Below are 23807 nucleotides of genomic sequence, written 5' to 3'. Positions count from 1 at the left end.
AAAGGCTTTAAAGCTGCAGGTCACACAGTCTATCATCAATAACAATTAACCACACAGGACAAAGAAGGGTGAAAAATTACTGCTTTACTTTTATCGTTTGAAATCACTCGACTAGAATTATTTGTACAACTGCATTTTGTAAAATATACATCAATATGATTAATTCAACACAACAACACAACACAGTGTGAAACAAAGGGAGGAGAAAAAAAGACAGTCGTCTATCTGTGCGGCTAAATCAGGAAACACGAGGAAGATTAATTTTGCAACACTGAAATAGTTAAAACACCCTGAAACACGAGGCGAGGGAGGGAATGTGAGGAAGACGTTACAGCAGGTTTTAAACAGTCGTGGATCAAAGTGAGTTAAAAAAAATAGTCCTGCCTCACAGAAACATCTGCATGCAAAAAACTAGGAAGTCAACACTTTAGTTTTAGTTACTCAAGGAGAAGCTTCATCACTACACACCCAGAATGCATCACTTCATTCAAACGTTATCTGGGTCTGGATTCTGAAGACAACTCAGACCTGGGATGGATTTGATTTAATGTTCTCTTTGCACTTCACAAAATGTCCCTGAAGTGATTTGTGTGCTCCAGTACTTTCTTTGGATCCTGAGAGAAGGTGTCCTCTGAATTATTTTGAAAATGAGTTTGAATTTGTCGGCTGTCTGTAAAAAGAAATTGACAGAAATACAATTTGGCCACATTGCAGGCGTACATCTTTGAGCACAGTGCACAAAAAGATCTTAAAGATGATTGGTTTTTTTTTGGTGGTCAAACTTCTAGAGGTCAAATCTGTTTTCCCTTGATAAGGACAGCGTGCAAACCGTGCAAATCTGGACATATAAAAATAGTTTCCCGTGGCGGTAGAAGACACAAAAAGCCCCACAGACAGGATGTGACAACGCAGCAGGAGCACAGGATCGAGCTGATTGGCATCTTTGAAGAAGAAGTAGTAGTAACACTCTTCTTGTTCAGATATAAAATGTGATCACAGTGTTGCACTTTAAAGAGGGGAAAAAAATGTCACATCACTGCAGGAAGTCACACTTCCTGTTCCTTTCACACTGACTCACTCTGTCCACACACTCCCCCCCCCCCCCCCCCCCAAAAAAAGGTCACAATTCAGACGACAGAGACAGACGTGAAACACTGCGAGCTTTAAAAACACCATGAATGGTCGGGGCTGCTTCTGTGGCAGAGGTGATGATCTGAGTCAAACCTGCAGCTTCATCACAGGAAGCAAACTGTTTTATACTAAACAACAACAGGTTGTGTTGTTCTGGATATCAGGTAGAGAAGGTTTGAAAACACAGATCACTAAATCAATTATCTGATCTGATCAATGTCCGTTTGTCCCACTCTGCTTAGAACCAGGAAGTAGCCTCTTGAACAAACGCTAACTCGCCACCAGATTACTGATTTTTTTTTAACGTTGCAACCTGAAGTAGACGTTTGAAATGTCACAGACTAGATAGGAGAGATAGAACAGCCAACACTAGAAGAAGAACAAGAAAAATATATTTTAAAAGTACCTAAACATGGCTCATGCAAAACACTGTCCACAAGCATCCCACACCAAGAATATCAAAACTGACCGCCCCCCCGACCCCGTTGTACAAAAATACAGAGCTGTCAGTACAAAATTAAGAGCTCAGCTTTTTGTTCATCGTCTGACATTTAACACAAAGATGTGTGACGGAGATCACACATCTGCTAATGTGTCACTGAAGATGTCATTATTTTTGAAAAAGTCGAGCAGACTCAGAAGCAGCTGTCGGCCCACATGGAGGCAGCAGCTGAGGAGGAGGAGCTGCGGTCGGACACTGAAACAATCATCACAATAGAATCAGGGAATGAGTTCAGGACTGGAAAACGGAGCGACTGCCCACTCAACAACTTTTAAAGCCGTAGAGAATTCATGAACACGACTCGATCAGGTGACATAGAAAACAGACGATTAAGAGGAAACGTAGCAATGAAAGTAAAAAGGGTCAACGGCCAAAACGTGTTCATTCACAAAGTGCATCACCATTTCTTTTTGCACAGTTGTATTTTTTTTTTTCATGTTATTAAAGATTTAAATCTTGAATAGCTGTTCACAGAGAGCGACAGTGATCAGTCCTGAGCAGTAAAAGAGACCTGAATAGGGGGGCAATCATGGTACAGGACACACTATTTTGATTTGTGTGAATGTGCCTAAGATTTCCAAACTTGGGAAGCAGGATGATCCGAGGAGCACCGGACACCAAATATATGGATTAAAGGTTTTTGTGTTTAACATCCAAAGTGCCAGCAGGCACACGGTGTCCAGACTGAGAGCTTCCCACAACGAGCATCGTGTGCAGTGAAAGTGAAAATCGTATACTGATCAGGGAGACCAACTGGAGGAGCTGATCCTTTACTCTTCATGGTTTATCAGATGCCAAAACATTGCACAGCAATTCAGTTTGAATGGATGACGAAGCCTGGTTTGAAAACTCTCACAAGTCACAGTGTCGATCATTTCTGTATTTGATATGTTTGTGTGTGTGTCAGCACTCAAAGGGTTAACGTTGAAGTAGAAGTTGGTTCTTTGGTGTTTGAGACACAGTGGTTAATGACATCCTTTAATAGTGATCCATTTATTCAGCTCACTGTTATAAACTGTATATAAGAAGTGGACGTAACCTCAAGGTCCAACAAGTGAAACCTGCATTATTTATAATGGCCAGCAGGGGGTGACCCCACTCGATGAAAAACAAAGTCTTGGGGAAAATGACCATTCTTCTCCCTCAGTAAACATTTTACTCACAGGTTTCTGGTCTCAGTCTTCCCTTTCAAGTCTTCCTCAACGCTGCAGGACGTTCATTTTATAAACGAGGGTCCCATTAAGAGTCAAATGGATAAAAAAAAGCAGCGCTCTCCTAATGAATGTGTCGCTAACAATCAGGATCGAGTTGAAGGAATGTCTGAACACCCTGCCACAGTTCAAAGACGGGACGCAACATTTGTGTGTATATACCTTTAAGACCTCATGCAATGTCAACGCGGATTGTTTTTTTTTTTTGTTTAGTGATGATTTAAAAAAAATGTGAATGAACTTAAGTGCAAAGGCAATGCTTTTCAGTTAAATCGGAGGGTTTAGGGTTTTAAAATGTTTTTAATTTTAAATCTCTACCGGCTGCAGACGATGAGAAATAAGATTAAAGTTTTTTTAGGCGGCCTCAGGTTCTAACGGGTTACGGTTTCAAACAGCAGTCTAAAGACCAATGAGTGATGTACGGTAACTACCTCGACTTCTTACATACAGTCTGTGCTTATCTCGAACGCCTGCATTAATCGACTTGTATTGAACTTGTCTGGATTGTAACTGAGCTGAATGTAATATAATCAAAGATCCCTTTAATCTGAACAAACACAGACGGCGCTGATTTGTCATCATGCACTCCCTCTTTTGTATCCTCGACTAATGACTAACCTGTGTTTGACTCAGGACAACAGCAGCCTGACACACATGAAGCAATCACACACACACACACACACACACACACACACACACACACATATTGACACACTGACAGCATTAGTGCAGCACAGAGAGAGACCGGTCCTGAGAGGAGAGGGGAGGAGAGGTGGAGGGTCACTTGAAGGCTTGCTGCAGGTTTTTAAAAGCAGCACGTCTCTGTTTCTGCTCCTCCGCCTGCTTCTTCTTGGCCTCCTGCTCCTCACGGATCTCCGCCTCAAACCGGTTGGACTGATTGATGGCCTGGACCTGTCGGACGGGAAAGCACAAACACAGAGCGGTCAGGTGATGGAGATCGCAGCAGTGGAGGTCGGAGGCTAATAGTAGAGAATAGACCGGGAGTTTCAAAGATCTATGTCCTTTCAGGGCTAACAGGAAGCTGCATCCGGGTTCAAAAACAATGAATTGATTCTGAAACGGACCTGCTCCAACACGGCCAATAACGCTGAAAGGTCACATATTCTGCAAAACACACTTCACCATGTTTCTCTAACTCTAATATGTGTCTCTAGTCTGTCTACAAACCCCCCAATGATGAGAAAAGTCCATCCTCTCCGTCTTTTGCCTGCTCCACTTTTCAGAAAATGTGTGCTAAAACAGGCCGTTTGGAGATGTTCCCTTCATGACATCACAAAGGGCAGTGACCCCTCCCCCAGGTGGGTGACACTCCCACAGCTAGGTGTTTGTTCTGCCCTCTGAGTCTGCCTTCTCACCGTAAACAATAGGACATGGAGCGAGAAAGCACTGAGTACACCCAATCCCCTTCCAGAGAGGGGGTGTGGTCAGACACCGCTCATTTACATATTTAAAGGTACAGACACAGAAACAGCCTGTTCTGAGCAGGGCTGAAATAGAGGGGGTTATAGACATGATCAAATACAGGATCAGAGTGGATTTAGAACATGTTATTCTTTTGAGTACAGTCCACACTGCAGTGGCCTCTACAGAGTAAATATTTGCATACAAAATGGACAAACTACTTCATCATAACATGCTGTCTTTTTAACTTTGATGCTTACGCTCATTGATGTGTCGCAGCTCTCACGGTGCTTCGGCATGCTGCCTCACTGCTAAGTGTTTGTATGGCATTCATTTAACACACCCTAAACATGAGTGGAATGACTGATGGTGCTCATTAGAGTGACAGCTGGAGCTTGTAAATCAACTCCTGAAGTGGTGATGAGCACTGACGTTTTATGAAGCAGCTCCATACAAAGTGTGATTCCACACACGCATGTCAGTCATTAAATAAGACATGACATTAGCACACCTGGCTTTAATGTTAAGGTTTGGTTTGCTGTTGAAAAATGTCATACATTTATTTATTAGAATTATTGTGTACTATGGATGTAAAGATGAATCCTAAAATCGTGATAAATCGAGAAGTAGAGCAGAGACGGTCGGCAGCTGCAGAGCAAGATTTAGAAATTGAGGACGCACCACCGTCTTTTAAAGGCTTAATATGTGATTTTTCACACTTAAATATAATAGAAATCAAGTATATCCTCTGAAAATAACTCTGTGAGTCATGACTGTCTACAATGGGTGTAACACCCGAGTCCCACTGTCTGTGATGTTTTCAGAGTCCTATCTTCAGTTTGTTTACATCTCCAGGACGGCCGGCTGACTCCTCCCCTCGTGTATAAAAGTTGTTTAATTGAGGGACTAGAGAAAAGAAGAATAATATACTGTACTCACTGCTTAACTGTGTTTCTAGATCATGCTCATTTCAGGTAAATTTACATGCAGTGTGAAGATACGAGCGCAATAAAGATAGCTAGCATTAGCATGCTAACACAACAATGCACTGCGAGTTGTTTTGGTTCCATGCTGGTGCTCAAGGGCGACATCTACTGGATCAAAAAATCACATATAAAGCCTTTAAATCGGAGGAAGCATTTTGGCTTCCCCAAGACAGAAAATCAAAGAGGTGAGAAGATAACAGACGAGACAAAAACTGTGTGCAGATATTACAAGACAGAGGAGTACACAAATATCACAACCAACATGATGCAGCATTTAATTCACACCACAATGAGAAGCTCCAATCACCTCCCCTTGTCGAGTAAAAGGCCAAACCACACTGACAAGCGGGTCTGCAGCCCCTAAAGGAATCTGTTTCACTCATCATTTGTCTACAATCTCATTTTGTAAAATAAATTGTGAGACAATCGTATCGTGAATCCAGTGTCAAAATAAAGCATTTTGGTCCTTTTTCAGTCTCTGAAATAAGCGACCCTGAGCTCATGTTTAAGGCTGATGGTAAACCTTCTCCTGTGTGTAACTTTATTGACTGTGTGTCGTGCTTGAAGCACCTAAACGTGGTTAACCTACACTCAGTCCTGTGCCTTAATGCATCCTGTGTGGACACTAATGGAGGACTGAAGCTTCGGCTGCATATATGCTGCTTTCACTTTGAAACCCACTGGGACATAAAGGGATTTCAGACTTGAGGAAATCTCCTGAAAAACTGGAGGAGGAGCGTCATGTGTGAACGCAAATAGCCACATTTTTCTCTCAGACTTCACCCGGAGTTTCTCCTCCAGCCTCCTCGTATTTATTCTGCAGAAAGTCAGAGTGAGCTGATGTGAGAACGCAGCAGGATATAATCAGGAGAATTCACCTGGAGCGAGCAGTCCTCCTGAAATTATCGAGATATTTTCATAATCTAATTAAGGTTGGCAACATTTACATCAAATACTTTGCTTAGAAAATGAATGTCAGCCTCTATAAACTGTGGCAGAGATTAGTCTCACAGAACCTGATACTTCACTCCGACCTCATATGATGAAACACTTCCTCTTTCTTTGAATGTTGTGACTGTTTTGACACACAGTCTTTATTGTTAGAAGCTCGCAGTGCGTCTTACTTTGGCTTCAAAGAAGGTCTTGGCTCCCTTCACGCCTTCTTCAGAGACGTCGATTTCCGAGAGGCGAGCGAGGACACAGAGGCCGCTGTCCTCCGCCAGCTCTCCTGCTGCTGCTTTCCTGAAGATCAGCAGGAACTGAAGAGGACGGGAAGAACACAAGAGGCGTTTAAACATACTGAAGGGATACACACACATCCTGCGATGGTCCTCTTTTTTTGTTGTTGATCTTTTACCTCTCTGAAGTTGAGCTTGTTGTCCAGGTCCTCGTCCACCTCCTTGATCATGTTCTTTAAGGCCATGTGTGTCTGCGGCGCTCCGAGCTTCTCCATCATCAGCTTCAGCTCCATCAGGTCGATGTAGTTATCTTTCCCTGCATCGTACCTAAACACAAATGAAGATAAAAAAAAACATTAACTGGTTCGTTAAGGCCACTTCAGATAGTTTAGATTTATTTTATTTTATTTATTTAATACATCTTGTTCCTGCCAGCTGCCAAGAACCATGACAGTGAAAATAATTTAGTGTGTAACGGTCCTAGCATTAAAATAAGTTATTCTGGATAATACACAGAGCTCATTGATTACAGTTTTGAAAAACCACTCCCTTCTGAACAAATAAAACCCGTTTCCCAGAAGAGAATTTGAGTTCTGCTTTTGTTTTGTTTCCTCTGTAATTTCTCTGCTGTGACGACGAGTTTCCGGAACTCACTTTTTGAAAGAAGGCCGATCAGACGGCTCAAGAACGAGTATCAGTGATCAGGTGAACTGATATGTTGATACAACCTGAGGAGACCTGATTGTAGAAAAACACACTAAACTTCAGTGATCTAATCTGAAAGACAAAGTATAAGGTCTCCTCCTGGCAGCCCCGGTGGAGACCTTCATCTTTAGATACACCGTATCAGTGTAACAGTTCCCTTTGTGTTAACTCAGAGTTGACCTATGATGCTGATCCCCGTTTTAAAACTCACATGTAGTGTTACAATGCTGGGTGCCCAAACTAAACATGGACAACGTTTCAGATCATGAGGTAAATGTGTGTTGGGAATAATCCCAGGATGAGTCTGCAGAGGGCGCTAAACGAGTTGTTCTGGAAATTACAAGATCGTTTCCTGATATGAACAATCCTCTTACATAGACTCTCTTCTGCCAGCGCTGGAGAGCTGCCCTCCACTGGCAGCCCTGCAGCGGTCTGTCTCCTAGAAGGCTTCCAGAGAGCTGGCCAATCAGAAGAGAGTGGGCAAGTGGGGAGGGGGGGGGCCTTAAAGAGACAGTAGCTGAAACAAAGTGTTTCAGGCAGAGGCTGAAATGAGGCTTTTAATGATGCCAGAATCAGATAAATAAGGAGGTGACATCATGAAAGGTGAACTTGAGGAGAATCTGGGATCTTTAAGTTTCAGCTTTCTCTAACGCTAGGTAAGTTTAGCACAGAGAGAATTGGCTGTCAGCTCTGTGTGTTCACAGCAGAGGAAGTCAGAGTCGATCAGATTGCATTTCCTCTTTTGGCAGACACTTTTGGCCTGGGACAGCTAATTTCTTCCTGAATACTCCCCTTTGTGTTCAAAAAGTCTGCCAATTATCTAATTATTGACCCACTGATTCACACACCTTATCAACTCTACATCCGGCCGCGGATCAGATAAACGTTTACCTGATTATATTTTACAGCGAGCCATCTTTAATATCTTTTCTGCAACTTTTTCCATGCACCTCTCTCCCTCTTCTTGGCACAGCTCCAAAACTTCTATTTTGGGAAGTTTGTTTTCTAAAGGAACCCCAGAGGGGGGAAAAAAAAGCAAAGAGAGGCAGATTTTCCCAGAGTTTTCCCATGAAGGAAGCTGCTCGATATCTTATTTCTCCGATTCAAAGCAGCCGCCACTGCAATTTTTAAACTTGTATCTGGTGAAGCTCCACTCCCTCCTACTTCCTGTGCTGACTGGTCAGGTATTAAAATCTGCAAAACACCCAAAAAATGTGTTCTCCTACACGTATTATATCCCTTCTCCTCTCCAGCTCTGTGTTCTCATAGTATGTTTAAAAAGAGAAAGCATACTTTGGATGTAACTCAGAAGATACATTCTCAAACGGTCCCTGCCTGATTTTGTCTGAAGCCTTTTGGAGAGGCTGTAAAAAGAGGATTTTGCGAGTGATGGATTTCAGAGGCGTGGACAGGCCTGAACTCGACTAGGAAGCTGAAGAATCTGGGCAGAGACAGCCACAAGTGGTGTACATGTGATAACAAAAGCTCAGAGTCAATCTGAGGAATTGTTTCTTTCACTGCAGGCCGCTAGAAAAAAAAAACCGCCAAGGCCATATGACGAGCAGAATACACAGATGAGTCTTTGTTTCAGAATGACGTGTTACAAGATAGAGACGCAAAAAAATACTTACATTTACATTTTCACATCGACGGCCATGTTTTATGAAGCGTTAACGCTGTGTCTGCGATTCAAAAACTTTCTGAGTGCATTGTAAGGAAGAGGAGGTGGTCAACAAGAGGTACAATAAACACTCATGTCACCAGTGCCCACCGCCCACACCGACAGCTCGCTGTAACAAGGCGTCATATTGAACGTTTGCCCACCCTGAATTCCTGCCGTTCAGCTGTGATTCAGTCGAGGAGCCTGACTCACTCTGAAAGGAGACTTAACAACCAGTCAGCACAATGGACGTCCCACTAAAGCCAACGCTGTGAGGGGATACAAATGAAACAGTGACAGCTTCAGCAGTGACCATTATTACACCACACAGGTACCGACATCGACCACTGATTCAACTAGAAGTGCAGAGAAACATCCATCCATAATAATATCAGCTCGCCAGTATACATCAAAACTTGTTAAATCTCCAGCTCTTGAATTGAGAAGTTGTTGTGGACTAAAACCAACTAATTGTTTATCCAAAATAAATGCACAGAATATCATGTGTTGTTGTTGTAAGTTTCCGCCCTCAGTGCCCAAAATGAAAAAATCTGAAATTTCTGAAAGGAGGATTTTATGTTTACAAAACGACACACAGAGTTTGGTGGCTGCTTCTGAAAATTAGATGTAATGGTTGGAAATCTCCCCGATGACATCAGTACATGTAAAATCTTTTTGATTAGCCCCCACTATCGATCGGACGGGAGTGACTCGATGCGATACGCGGCTTGTCACAACCGATTATTTCTCCAAAGTGTTTGGTGTCAATGTGAATATTTTACTGCTTCCGATCGAGTCAGAGAAAGGAAATCTCTTCAGGAAATCATAAGTTCTCAGAAAAGTTTTCTGCCACCCTCACTCATAGAGAGAAGTTCAACACTTGACGCGTCACTTTGACCTAAGCTGATGTTATCATTAAAAAGTTGACAGTTTCACTTCTGGTACGACCTTCACAGGTCATTTCTCAGGGACAGGACATCACAGACAACGTCGAGTGGTTATTACTGTGAAAGCGTTGACGTGTTGTTTTAAAGGGTTAAGTGTAGAGCAGCTGATCTGGACTTTGAGTTTAGCTAACAGAAGATTGTGGTTAAAAAGGATCCGACCAAAAACAACAACAGAACAGTCGGTTTCTGAGGATCTCCCTCCATAATCTGTGGTCATGAATAACTCGATTTCTGCACTTCCAGATGTAAAATCTGATATTCAGGTTGTTTCTATAGTTTCACATTAACCTGTTTAAGTCCTCTTGCTGGTTTCCACCACACCCTCACCTGGGCCTTTCATTTGTCTTTAGATTCTGATGTAAAATACATGATATGCAAAGCTTCATCAATCTGTTTTTGTTTTTTACAAATCTGGATGTTTTTTTAAAAATAGTTTTTCACAAACTAAAAATATATTATAATACAACAGTTGTTGTGTTTTTGAAATCGGTCTCGAGACCACCTACTTACGGTCTCGGTCTCGTCTCAGAATCAAAAGCATTTTTACTCGGTCTCGTCTCGGTCTCTGACTGGGCGGACTCCGGATTTTAAATCAAGACCGCCACTGATTGGCTGTTATTCCACGTCATTACTGTGATTCGAAGGAAAACACCTCTTTCTAAAAGAACAAAGTACTTTAATTAATTTGTAGTTTCATTCCGCCGGATACGGGCGCAACCTTCCCGGTGTTACGATCTAAGTGAGTGACACGCCCAAGTTGATGATTTTACAGTGATATTTATGGTCTTGGTCTCGTCTCTGTCTCGCCCTGCCTTGGTCTCAGTCTCGACTCTCTCAATGCCTTGGTGTCAATGTCTTGGTCTTGTCTCGGTCTCTGAGCCCTCTGGTCTCGGATATATCTTGGTCTCTGTTAGTGTGGTCTTGACTACAACACTACTTCTCTGTAAACATGTGGATTATGTCTGCTTATATTACTCTGGAACCAGCTGAATTTCAGTCTCAGACAAATTTCCCCAAGGGGACGATAACGTGTATCATATGTATCATAAATAACACACGAGGTCCATGACTTTAAACTATAAATACTGCAACATCCTTATCACAAAGAAAGACTGTTTTCCTGACCTGCATAATGCCCCCGCCCTGCAGTCCCTCAAGCTACAGAAACCCATGAGAACAACAGACTTGACAGGAACAGTGAAGGTATTTACTTAAATATAACTCTTACATATAAACATATATTATAAAAAATTACAACCTACAAAGCATTTATCTCACCACTAGTATCCTACCATTAGTTCTCTTAGTAAAGTTCTTAAAGCTTTTATTTTGATAGTCCAACAATAACACCATCGCTTCCTCACCTGTGTTTACATTTTATGTCATTTATTTTTTGTGATTTTTTTTGCACCTTTTTTCCCACTTGTGACGTATAAGAGCAACCTGCCAACACCACTTCCTTATATGAGCAATGTGATGGTTACTTCCCTGTTAAGACTGACATTAGATGAAAAGGGGATTAGGCACAGGAGCAGAAACACACTCACATTTTGAACATCTTCTCCATGTCTTTGATCTGATGTCGGGAGAACTCTTTGAACTCGGTGTAAGGGTTGAACACCTTCATGCTGGGCTGCATGTGCTCCCCCTGCCCCTCGTTCAGCTCCTCTCGCCGCTGCAGCTTCTTGCCCAGCTCCGAGTCCGCGTTGGCCGTGGTCGACTTCTCCTCAGACCCGTTCTCCTGCCCGGAGCCGTCCACGGCCACCGGTTCCTCCTCTCCTTCCTCGATCTGGAGCCGACGGCTGAGCTTGGACGTGAGCTCGTCTGTGGCCATTTTTCAAAACTGGGTGTCTGATAATGAAAAGGGAGGGCGTTATTCGGATAACTAAGGTTTTACAGTAGAGGAGGCGTCAGCGTCCAGACTTAAAGACAGCCTTCTGTTCCCTCTCTAACCCTCCTACCCCCAAAAACACTGTAATATCCTGTGTGGGGGGAGTCTGTGTCAAAAAGCCGAAGCGAATCAGCCACGGATCTAAAAGCCTCTCTGACGCTTTGTTTTGATTTCCGGGGATCAAGCTCCAAGTTCAGACAAATGCCTCCACTCCAGGATGTAGTACATTGGCTCATTAGCTGCGTATCATTGTGTGGCGCTGTCACGCTGTGGCCACGCCTTTTAAAGACACACACACACACACACACACACACACACACACACACACACACACACACACACGCACACACACACGCACACACACACACGCACACACACACACACACACACACACACGCACACACACACACACACGCACACACACGCACACACACACACACACACACACACACACACACACACGCACACACACGCACGCACGCGCACACACGCGCGCACACAAAAAAACACACAGCATGCAAATAAACCGCTACAGGTGTAGTGGTGAAGTCTGTTACCTTGCAAAAGTGATTAGCATGTGTCTGCAGCATAGACTGATTTTTTTTTGTATGTTACTGCTTCATTTTTAATCTCAATATATAATTATAATATAAGTGTGTTGGTTGTTGTGTACATCAGTCCATTCTGAAAATGTATTTTATTGTTGCTGATCCCTCACTGCAGAGAGAAAATTCCCACAGCCTCATGTTAGTTTCAGATAAATTCAATGTAGCCTATTTTTTAGCAAATAAAATGCAGTGTGGATTTCATCATCGATAACATAAAAAGGAGGATGGTTTCTATCAAAGACCTTTTCAGCATGCACTTATTGTTTGAATATTTAAATACATTTGAACGGATCCCTAAATGCAGACCATGTCCCTGACCAACTTGGTGCCCTAGGCAAGATTTCAGCTGGACATTCAATCCCTGAACTGAAAAAACAGCATATTTTTTCAGCATATCCAAAAACGTTTTCCTGAGCCTTACACCCCCACCTACACCATGAACAAATATCTATTCAGTGAGGACGTCTTGCACACAATGCAGGCATGCTATTAGATATAAATAATCAGAAGGCAAGGGCATAAAACAATTAATTATTAAGCATTTGCCTATACAGCCTATGCCACGGGCCGGCCCTAATGCTGTGCTTTTAATGCTGGTATGTAAATAATGTGCCTTATTTTGTCATATTGTAAATGTATGTGTATGTCTTTTTACATTACATTTTACGTATTAAGGAGCCCCTGAAGTCCCCAAAAAGTAAAAAATCTTGTTATTTTTTTGGGGACTTCAGGGGCTTCTTACTGTACAAGTCACAAGCAACTTTAGGAGTCAAACAATTGCCCTTTTTTAAAATAGTTTTACATGAAAAATAGATAGAAAGTTGCATGAATAGTTTGTTTTCTTGCAAGCTGAGGATCCTGCCTATTCTTAAAACTTCACATTTACATTCCAAGTAAAGTAAATAATTACCTAGGCTACATGCTTTCATCTCTACTTTTCTGTATGACAAGAGCACCATCATGTGGTACAAAGTGGGATTACACTCTGCTCAAATTCCTGTATTTCCTGACAGCTGTTGGAGTGACAACAGCTGTTATGGCAGAGTTTTGTAAATGTACTCTGTGGATTTCAAACTGAGCTGAACCTGAGAAGGAAACGTGGATTTACTGGATTTTAAATCAAGACCAGTGAAGACCCTTACGGATAGGTTATTTTCCACGTCATTGATGTGATAAGAAGGAAAACGCCTCTTTCTAAAATAACAAACAATTTCAATTCATTTGCAGTTTCATTCCTTTCCCCCGCATAAGGCCAAGTTGATGATTTTTCATTGATATTCATGGTCTTGGTCTGGTTTTGGTCTCGCCCTGTCTCGGTCTTGGAGCACTCCGGTCTCGGGTATGTCTAGGTCTCAGTTAGCATGGGCTTGCCTACAACACTAGTTCGTACTTAGGCAATAAGAAAACTCAAAAGGTCCAATCACGAATCACTTTTCTTCATTTAATACAGATCATTAAACAAATAAAACATTTCATGCTGCATCTCGTTGATCTGGTAAAAAAAAAACCTGTGTCCCTTCCTGATGCATCACCTCACACATCAGTGACACACCTGCAACCTTTAAAGTACCCATCAGTCTTAGTGCTTAGTAAGGTGTCTAAAATCCAATGCAAATTATTGAATAATACTTGATTAAATATCTCCTACACTTAATTGCATAAAAAACAAACAAAAAAAAGTCAGTTCATTTTGCCTACTTCTACTCTCATTTTAACGTTGGGTATTTGGAGTTATACAGTCATTACCTCTTCAAGTTTTTCTTTTGTTCTCCATCCCAACTTTCTTTTAACAAAATATCTATTATTACCTGATATTACATATGCCAGATATCAATAGATACCCAAGGATATATTTGCCATTGCTGTATTTCTTAAAGAAAATTTCACTGAGAAATGATATACCTCTCTTGTCTTGTTGTTCTTTTAAATCGTCATTTTGTAAATGTGAATGGATGGGTTGAGGCCGAACATCTTTTATCAAAGGGTTTGATTTTAAGGTTGCTGTCATTTAGTATCGACCCCTGCGACCCCTTGCTGTCAAATCTGTAACCTTTTCCAGGGAAGAAGTAAACTAAGGAACAACCGTTCTGCATGCTGCAAATAGCTTCTTCTGACCGTCATGTGACGCCAAACTCACTGCAGAGAAATATTCAATCTTCTTCCTGGCTGTCTTGTTTGCTTCTGCAGCTCATAGAGGCATCAGTGTTAATTTCAGTCTGTTTAATATGCAGATAAAATCTCCTGCAGGAGCTTTAAGATGCACAACAACAACCTGCATTTGTTATTCAGTGCATACAGAGACCATATAGGAAGTGTGAAACAGTGACATCTTGTGGTCAAAGCTCAAAAAACATTCTGATGATATTGTGATTTGTAGCAATTTGACTCCCACATCACTAGGGGGCGCTGCAGGCAAAGAAATAAGATGGACACGTTCACGAATAAGTTTTATGGTACCATGTGTAGTGGATTTCATTGAATGAATCTCTGCCCTTAATTCACTGCATGAATTCATGTATGATAACTATATATTATTCTATTTGAGTCTTTAATACATGAATCTCTGATCTAGTCAAGGACTTGTTTCCCTTTTTGTCAGTTTGATTTTAGAAGTTACTATGACCCGTTACATTTATCAGACGTTGCCACACACACAAACTAAAATGGTAAGTCATCATATTTGGGTTTTTTAAATTTTACTCTGATTGTTCCGGCAGTTTGCACAAATAGAGAAGGAACATTTCGAGGTTTTGTGGCATTAATGTGACTGAAGTGAAACTGAACTGAGGTGCCACCAGCTGCTGACTCAATGTGTCACATGCATACAGTGACATATTTACACCACTACCTCAATGTGCCACTGTCACACATCTACTACCACATTAAACTGGTTGGATGACTGCTCTGTTTTGCCCAAAACTTCTCCATGATCTCTTTGGAAACAGCGTCTTAGAGACATGTGGGTGTGTGCTTCATGCAAATCATGCATGACTGTCTGGCTGGGGAAGTCTCCAGAAGCGTGTTTATAGGGGCCAGAATCTGTGTGAGCATGAGGGGGAAGATAAAACTGGGAAAGAGAAGAAAAGAACGCCATGTAGGAGGATTGTCTTACTTTTCCCAGAGTTTTCCTGCTGGTCATCAAAAAAGTCTTAGTAACTCCCAAACAGTTCAATCATTGTTTTGACAACAGAGTCTCCCCCCACACACACACTCTCACATTCCTGCAGTAGCCGCTCGACTTGGACTGCTACAGATTTCTCAGTTTGCCGTGTTTTATTATCAACACACCGCCCAGGAAGAAAGTTATTTTTTGAAACAACGAGAAGCTCCTCAGCATCACAGTTTCTTTTCTGGCTGCACACGCACGTCAATAGCAGGGAAGTCAGTTTGGCAAAACAAAAAATGTGACTGTACTAAGAAAGAAATCCATTATTCACCCAGCAGACCCGTCGTCACATCTACAGTACTTCCCATTCATTCTTAGTCGTCATGGCAACGCGTTAAAGCAGAAACAGACATCAGGGTTACTCCATAGTGCTAGACAGGAAATAAGATCATATTGTCGTTTTGACATTTTTGTGAATGACACACACAGACAGACACAGAGAGAATGTTTTCACACTAATACAAAATAAGTGTATCAACTTATGTATGTTGTGATTTACACTGCAAAAAAAAGCCGACTTTGTATTCTAGGGTTTAAGTGTGGTCCGATTTAGCCGTGTTTGTATTGGGTAGTAATTCATCTGAAGCCGTGTCATAGCTGACATGTATGCTCCATCGTTTGCTCCATCAATCGTTTCTTAAACACATGTGTAGAGATATATAATAACCAGTGTAAATAAGTCTCAGAGCTCCTCAAAACAAGACTGTGAAGTTTCTTGTTATAAATCCACTTTGATCCTGTATTTGATCATGCCTATAAACCCCTCTATTTCAGCCCTGCTCAGAACAGGCTGTTTCTGTGTCTGTACCTTTAAATATGTAAATGAGCTGTGTCTGACCACGCCCCCTCTCTGGAAGGGAGTACTCAGATGTACTCGGGCTTTCTCGCTCCATGCCCTATTGTTTATGGTGAGAAGGCAAACTCAGAGGGCAGAACAAACACCTAGCTGTGGGAGTGTCACCCACCTGGGGGAGGGGCTACTGCCCTTTGTGATGTCATGAAGGGAAAATCTCCAAACGGCCTGTTTTAGCACACATTTTCTGAAAAGTGGAGTTTTCTCATCATTGGGGGGTTTGTAGACGGACTAGGGACACATGTTAATGTTAAAGGAACATGGTGAAGTGGATTTTAGAGAATATGTGACCTTTAATTGTCCCCTCATTCTGCAATGAGCCTAATACAAAGATACATCCTTATCCTGACGATGTTGTGATTTACACTTAAAAAAAGTAGACTAAAGAAAGGTAAACTTTGTCTTGCTCTTAAGAGATCGTACTTTGGACTGATTTCTGGGTGGATCGTTGTGTTTAAAGCTTTTGTTAGCACTTCTATTTAATTCAATTCTGATGTTTAAGAAAACAGTCCAACAGAAACTAAACAAACAGACACAAAGCCGCACAATCAGATCTTTCTGGTACTTCTTATAAACGTATCTTATCCACCAGTAATCTGTTCAACCACATGACACAAAGACCTCGGAAAAGAGAGTCGTAGACTAACATAATTTTACTATGAATAGACCGTGTGTGCATGCGTGTGTGTACGGAGGCAATGAGTCTTGGTTTTTGGTAGAAATTTTCCCAGAGTGGTCATTTTTTCCCCTCTGCTCTTTTTCCTAAATTTGAATTCAGCAGCAGAGGCCTGTCACACAGCTGCAAACAGCCAGAGAACTTATTTAGATTAATACAGACTAAAGTTACTTCCTCTTAGGGAGACAATATGAGTCAGAAATGCAATAGCGCTAAGTTACAGACGACGCTTCAATCATCGCCTCTTCATTGCGCTCTAGTCTGACACTTTCAACAGCAGCTCCAATAAAAGCAGCTGAGTTTACATCACCAGCTCCTCTGTGTTTAGACCCTCGCATAAAAGCGACACAATACCTGACAGTGAATCAGACCTCTTGTAATAATGAAGGGAATAAAAAGTTAATGATGTGCTGCTGAGGCATGTCAGAGGTTATGTCAGTGTCTGTTTGCAGAAGATGAAACAGATGTTCTCCCACATCGTCAGCTCCACAGACTGAATGTAAGAGGGTGGTAAGGTCAAAACTGAGGAAAAACAAACTACTGGACCCAACTGCAAACAGACCAAAATACATTAAAGAGGACATATCATCCCCCTTTTCCACCTTTTCAAACAGTCCCCCTGTGGTCTAAATGAAACATCTGTGCTGTGCGTTGGTCAAAATATAACATGAATCAAGCACCAGAGGAGGTTTGTGACCCTGTATAAACCAGCTCTCTCAGAATGCTTCGTTTGTGTGTGTGTGTCTCTTTAAATGCAATGAGCATTTTGAGTTTTCCCGGTAGACATCACTCCTTCGCTAGCAAGAATAAAAATGGCTGCCTGTGCAAAAGTTTTGCTCTAGGCTGGGGGTGGAGTCCATGGGTGGAGATACCAGGGGAGGGGAGGGGATTTTCTTTTTTACCAGAATCCCACTGTGACATCACAAGGAGAGCAAATTTGAATTTTGTGGGTCTGTAGACACTCAGGTTACCCAAATATTTGTTCAAAAACACTAAAAGTGGATTTTTCCTAATATGCCCCTCTTAAATTAAACAAAAATGCTGAAATAAGGCTAACACCAGGCCCCTGCCTCCGCCTGCTGCCCAGTCTTCACTAGCCTGGGCTGCTCCTTTGCAGTGGAGCTCGCTGGAGGGATTATATACGGTGTATCCCGTCTGGCCTGGGAACTTTTTGGGATCCTCCAAGAGGAGCTGGAATACGTTGCTAAGGTCTACGATTGGGACACAGGAACCAGTATCCTTTATAAAAGATAAAAAGACGAAATAAGTACAAAACACATCATTTGACATGTTTGGAGAAATTGTTCACGAGCAACACCAACCAAAATTTTAAAGTTTATTTTTCAGCTCGTTCTGTTGTTCCCAAGAAAACTGAAACTCTTCCACTTCAAGACATTGCTCATCCTCCCGTATGATTGCTTTAAAAGATCTTTCTAAATCGTATTTTTCTGCATCAGAGGAGAAGTGAACACAGAGCACACTGAGCACTTAATAAGGCACTTCATCCAGCGCTGGCAGCAGATGCCAGCGTGATTATCCCCTCCGTGGTGAAACATGGCCTGATCTGAGTGCAATCACTGTGTGGTTCCTGGCAGAATCATCTCTTAGATTCCTCTGCATGGAGACGCTCAGAAAGACTCCTTGCTGCTTTAACTGAAGGCCTTTCAGATTTTCAGATTTGTCCAACCACATTTCCCCCTTTTGGGAAAGCCAGCCTGTCGGAGCAGAGAAAGACCTGCATTGTGTGCGTCCTTTAACAGAACATTCAGAACAAATTAATTAGCCACATTGTTCTTAAGGTTTTATTGAAGGTCCCGCTTTAAGAGTTTGCTTGGAAGAACACAAAATGATCTTTGTATTGTTCAATTCATGGAGTCAAACTCTAATCATTTCATCCCCCGAAGGCCCTCAATGCCATTTATTGAATCCTCTGGAACGACTTCCTGGATGACGGTAGACGTCATGTGTGTGTGCATTAACAGAAGAGATCATCTGCCGTCCCATCATCCTGTGAAACCCCACAGAAATACTGCGCTTCAGTCAGCGTTACATAAGAAACACAGACACTAAACAAGACTTCAGAATGTGCAAACAAACCCGGCAGATTTATCGGCACATATAAACGACAGAAAGAGGCTCTCAGTAGTTTTTTACAGTCGTAAACTGAGCTGCCAGCCTGTGAATGCACGGACAGGAGTTCCTGAGAGCGCTGCAAGGATCACAAACAAAATGATTATGATAATGACTTGGCTCCTCACAATGGGAGGAGATGATCTCATATGTGACCTCTGACACTTTCAGTAATAACTGGTTAAACGAGGATAAGACGTCAAGCCAGGGCGAGGGAATGCAGCGACAGCACGATTCAAACACACAGGCATTTAGATTAGATTTAAATTAAAAGTTAACGAGCGATAAAAAACACAATAAATTTGTTGGGAAAGTTGACATTTATAGTGATTGGTTTGGAACCAAAGCCCGATTCAGACCGACGTTTCAAGCCGCCATATGTACTTTTTCTTCTTCAATCTGAATGTCCTGAAGGTGAAAGGTGGACCAAATGATCCCCTCCCTGTATTGTCTTCAGCGGTAGTAACAGAGGCGTTACGGAGGTGAGACGGTTTCAGCGGTGCCAGCAGGGGGGGCGCAGTGCTGCGTGTGTTTGCACGTCTGACGCTGTGCTTCTGCAAAGGCCAAAACTTAATGTGAGTTCACAAACAGAGACTCAATATTACGCCGTCGCAGAATCAATTTGAATATTCATCAAGGGGAACGACATGTGGGAAAGGGGCCACAGGCCAATAGGGGCCCTAAGGACTAACAAACTTTAGCAGGGGTTTAAAATGTGCAAGTTTTGGGAAAACTCCCTAAGAGGGCCCCATCTGACAGCGCTCACATTCTTGCACAATTTGCCTGTTTAACTTCAGTTTGTAAATTAAAGTCATCATTGGTGTCAGTTTATTTACAACATCATGGTGATGAACGCTGGTTGGAGGGGCCCCCTGTGAGTTTTAGCTTCGGGTCCCAACAGACTCTAGAATCACCACTGGGACCAGAGCCTCCATACATGGGGAGACTGCCTCACCAGCGCCCCTTCATCTTTACTTTTACTTGGATTGCATTTGTTTAATTTGCAGTAAAGAATAGATTTGCTGGTCAGTGGAGGTTAGAGGACTTTAGAAGAAAGAGTATTTTGATTATTTGACAGGTATGTTTTTGTGTCCGCGTTAAATAACAATAAAGTTTATCAAAAGATCAACCCCACATCAGGACACTTTAAATTCTTATTTGGAAGATAACACTCTTCTTCACGAGGCCTTTGTGGATTTAAGAGAGTTTTTTTAGCATACTGCTAAGCTACACAACAACTTCCTCCAGCTGAGTGTAAAACTTGTCATCCTAAAATGATGAACTATCCCTTTAAAAAAGTGTTTATCTGCATCAGTTTATGATCCTCCACGATGCTCCGACCACTATCCCCTGCTGCCGATTAGCTTTACAGTGATTTCCAGCTGAGAAACAACTTGTTTGTCTCTCATTACACTTCATCTGAAGCGTCTCCAGTGAAAGGCTTACGATGCCACTAATTCATTTTTAATTAACAGCTGCCATTATGAAATATTCCCTTATCTCAACACTTCCTTAAACTGTCTCTTCCTCCTCCTCGTTCCTATCATCTCTTCTGTCTTCCCCTCCCATCGTCTGTCTCTGCTTTTTTTCATCCACTTGGCAACAACACGGGTCTCATGAGGTTTCCCAGAAGTCCGGCCGCACGGAAATGTCAGTTTGGTTCACGTTCTGCTTGAGAGGAGGAATTACATTTCCCATTTATAGCCCGGCATTTATTCATCCTTTATTGAGTCTGCCGTTCTTGACTTGAAAAAAAAAAGCCTCGTCATAACAAACACACATTCCTACACCAGACACATTTTCTGTTCTCCACACTGAGCGTTCATGTTAAATTTGGTAAATTGAGAAATTTTTGCAGCTCATGAGACCGTCGCCATGCTTACTATGACATCACCATGTGCAAACAAACGCAGCGTCTGAGCCCCCTCAGGTCCAGAAAAAAGCCCTTTGGATTAGAGTATCATGAAGTGATGTCACTGGGAGGAGGGTGCAGGGTTAAACAAACTGACATCATCACTTTGGAAAGGTTGCTCAACTTCTCTTGTTATTGTTTCATTAAGTGATAAAATAACACACTTTGAGACAGGTGTAAGTCTGAAAAATCCACTTTTAATAACTGTGAGAGCAGATTATCAAACAGCTCGTTTAATTATAGACTTTTCTTCTGTTGTTGCCAGAAATGGTAGTGAGGGATCTTGTTCCATCCCTCTTGAATGTTGTTGTTGTCTGACATGCCCGGCTTTGCTCCTCAGCTGTTTAGTCTGGAGGCAGCAGACATGCAGGGATCTCAGTTTAAGGTTGGGTCGACATAATCCCGCATACAGTCCGTATAGATTAATCTGAGATTGGGTGAGGCCCCCTGTGTGTGTGTGTGTCTATAAGACAAATGTGTCTTTGTGTCTGGAGATGGGAAAGCCGAGAGTGCTCATTTAAGGATTTAAAGGGTTTCCATGTCGAGGTGACGGGTTTGAGAGTGTGTTTTCAGGAAGATTATGTCCAGTAGAGAAGATAAATGAGTGTGGGGAAACACCTAGAAAGATAATAAACAACACATGATGAGGGCCCCCACCCTAAAGCTTGTACTTTGTGTTGATTTTACTCACAGCCTTTAGTCTACACATGTGAATACCACAGTATATTTTACATCTGTGCGACCTCTGGGGTGAATATTACACTCTGAAGCGCCAGATGGCAGAGGGCACTAAAGGCCCCGACACACCAAGGAGGTCGTCGGCCGCCGGTCCTGGTTGGACCGTCGGTGAGCGATCGACTCTGTCACTAGCCGTCAGCCTTTTTTTTTCAGCCGATTCGACATGTTGAATCAGCCCCTTGAGCATGCCGCTGTAGTATCCATGCTTTCACCCATTAGTGCAGTTTCTCCTAATTTGTCTCCTCTGCCTCTTCTTTTCTTTTTCCACTAAAAGACCAAGGGTTGACAACACCAGCGGCATTTTCAACTTTTTATCAGACATTATTCTCCATTAGTAGACTACCTATAACACGAGTGGTGACCGACGGCGGTGTGAAAATGGTCTTCTCGTATCATAACAACGGACTACCGCCCCCTGCTGGCATGGAGAGTTATTTCCTCTGAAACATGAGCAGAACATACGTGGTGGTTGGCCGTCGGCTGTAGTCTTTGCGGTGTGTTCAAGTGTGTTGGCCAAGACGTGCGGCGACGCCACAGGCTAGTTCTTTGCCGTCTGCTTGGTGTGTCAGGGCCTTTTGTTTTGCCGATTATGTTCAAGTTTGTCACCAGTCTATCTATGTTCCAACCCTCACCTGTGGTCGTGAGCTTTAGGGTAGTGACCAAAAGAAAGAGACTGTGGATACAAGAGGCTGAGATGAGTTTCCTCTGAAGGGTCACTGGACTCAGCCTCAGAGAGAGGGTGAGGAGCTCGGACATCTGGAGGGAGCTACGCTGCTTCCTCTCATCAAAAGAAGCTTGTTCAGGTGGTTCAGGGATCTGATTATAGGATGCCTCCTGCTTGCCTGCCTATGGAGGTCAACTGGGGTTGTCCAACTGAGACGAGACCCCGGGTAGACCCAGAGCATGCTGAAGAAATGAGATCCTTTCTGGCATGGGAAAGAGTTGGGATCCCCTCGGAGGAGTTAGAAAACGTTGCTATGGAGATGGAAGTCTGGGGCATCTTGTTTAGCCTACTGCCACCACGACCCGGCCCCCTGGGTAAGCGGAAGAAAATAGATGCTTGGATAAAGTTGGGGAAATGTCAGATTAGCAGAGGTTACTTTTATTGACACACATCATATTGTATTTATATTACAAAACATCTTCAGCATAAATGTGTGTGTCTTGAAATGGGTCACATTTTTGTTTCACTAAACCCCACAGTTTAAAATGTCACAGTGTCATATCTGTTCCACAGTCAGAGTCCAACGCTGCGTCAGTAGCGAACTAAATACCTCGTTATTCCTTTCACACTCTCCCAGTTGGAAGCGTCCCTGAGCTGTACTCTCCCTCTCTCTGCTCTTATAAGGGAAGCCTTGTCGTTAGCTTAGCCTTCATCCTAAATTGAACACGTCTATTCGATGGTCTGCGGGTCGAGGCTACACGGAGGTGAGCCAACTCCCCGGAGGCGCTCCACATTAGGTGATGTCAGGACAAACACAAGAGGGTCAAATAGTGAGCTCATGAGGGGAATAACAAGGTGCCATTTACAGGGGATCACTGCAGGAGTCTCCCTCGGACCGCCTTAGTTTGTGACCGCGTCCAAAAACACGATATCGGCCCCCACAGGACGACCACAGCGCTCTTTAGCCCGCTTACATAAGGACACAACTTGGCTGGAGTGAAAGTTCGATGCTCTCCAAGAGGCTGTGATCGAGCTGTCTTCTGTAATCTGAACCACTTTCCTCTCGCTTTCTGTAAATCTCTCACACTTGTTTGAAGTCGTTTCCTAATTATTATGAGGACTTGTTTGCTCGGTGTGATTACAGAGTGCACTCGCTCTGATGTTACCTCGGACAAGCCCATGAGTCTTCACTTATTACTGCTGTATGTACCCTCATGTCGAGGTAATCTCCAGGGCTGTAAATGTGTTCCAGGGCTGATAAAAAAACAAACATTTTACTGTTTTTCTTCCCACATTCCTGCGCAGTATCAGGTGGATTAGTTAATTATTCTTTCACCTGTGTTTCACCGGGTCTTATCGCTCTCCTAACATACCTGCATTCAAAGGTCACATTCTCTCATGTACGTGCACTTCAATGTAGCCCGTTA

The 23807-nt window shown here is 42.7% G+C and overlaps 2 protein-coding genes across 2 annotated transcripts; one reads left to right on the top strand and one right to left on the bottom strand.

Moving 5' to 3' along the window:
* Window positions 1–23807, top strand: part of LOC132990351 (keratin, type II cytoskeletal 8-like) — a 232406-nt gene that overhangs the window by 137939 nt on the left and 70660 nt on the right.
* Window positions 70–11858, bottom strand: efhd2 (EF-hand domain family, member D2). 2 transcript variants are annotated; one of them, XM_061058589.1, is made up of 5 exons: window positions 11696–11857; window positions 11290–11593; window positions 6610–6757; window positions 6377–6511; window positions 70–3756 (listed from the first exon to the last, which is right to left on the bottom strand). In XM_061058589.1, exons 2-5 carry the CDS (start codon window positions 11574–11576, stop codon window positions 3625–3627), a joined length of 702 nt encoding a protein of 233 aa, XP_060914572.1. In that variant the 5' UTR covers window positions 11577–11593; window positions 11696–11857; the 3' UTR covers window positions 70–3624. The 2 variants fall into 2 exon arrangements, with proteins under 2 accessions (XP_060914572.1, XP_060914571.1); XM_061058588.1 differs by having other exon boundaries at window positions 11290–11858.

This window comes from Labrus mixtus, chromosome 15 (genome assembly GCF_963584025.1).
Source record: "Labrus mixtus chromosome 15, fLabMix1.1, whole genome shotgun sequence".
Lineage (NCBI taxonomy): Eukaryota > Metazoa > Chordata > Actinopteri > Labriformes > Labridae > Labrus > Labrus mixtus.
The sequence above is the reverse complement of the archived record's forward strand: the minus strand, read 5'-3'. Positions and strand labels throughout refer to the sequence as shown.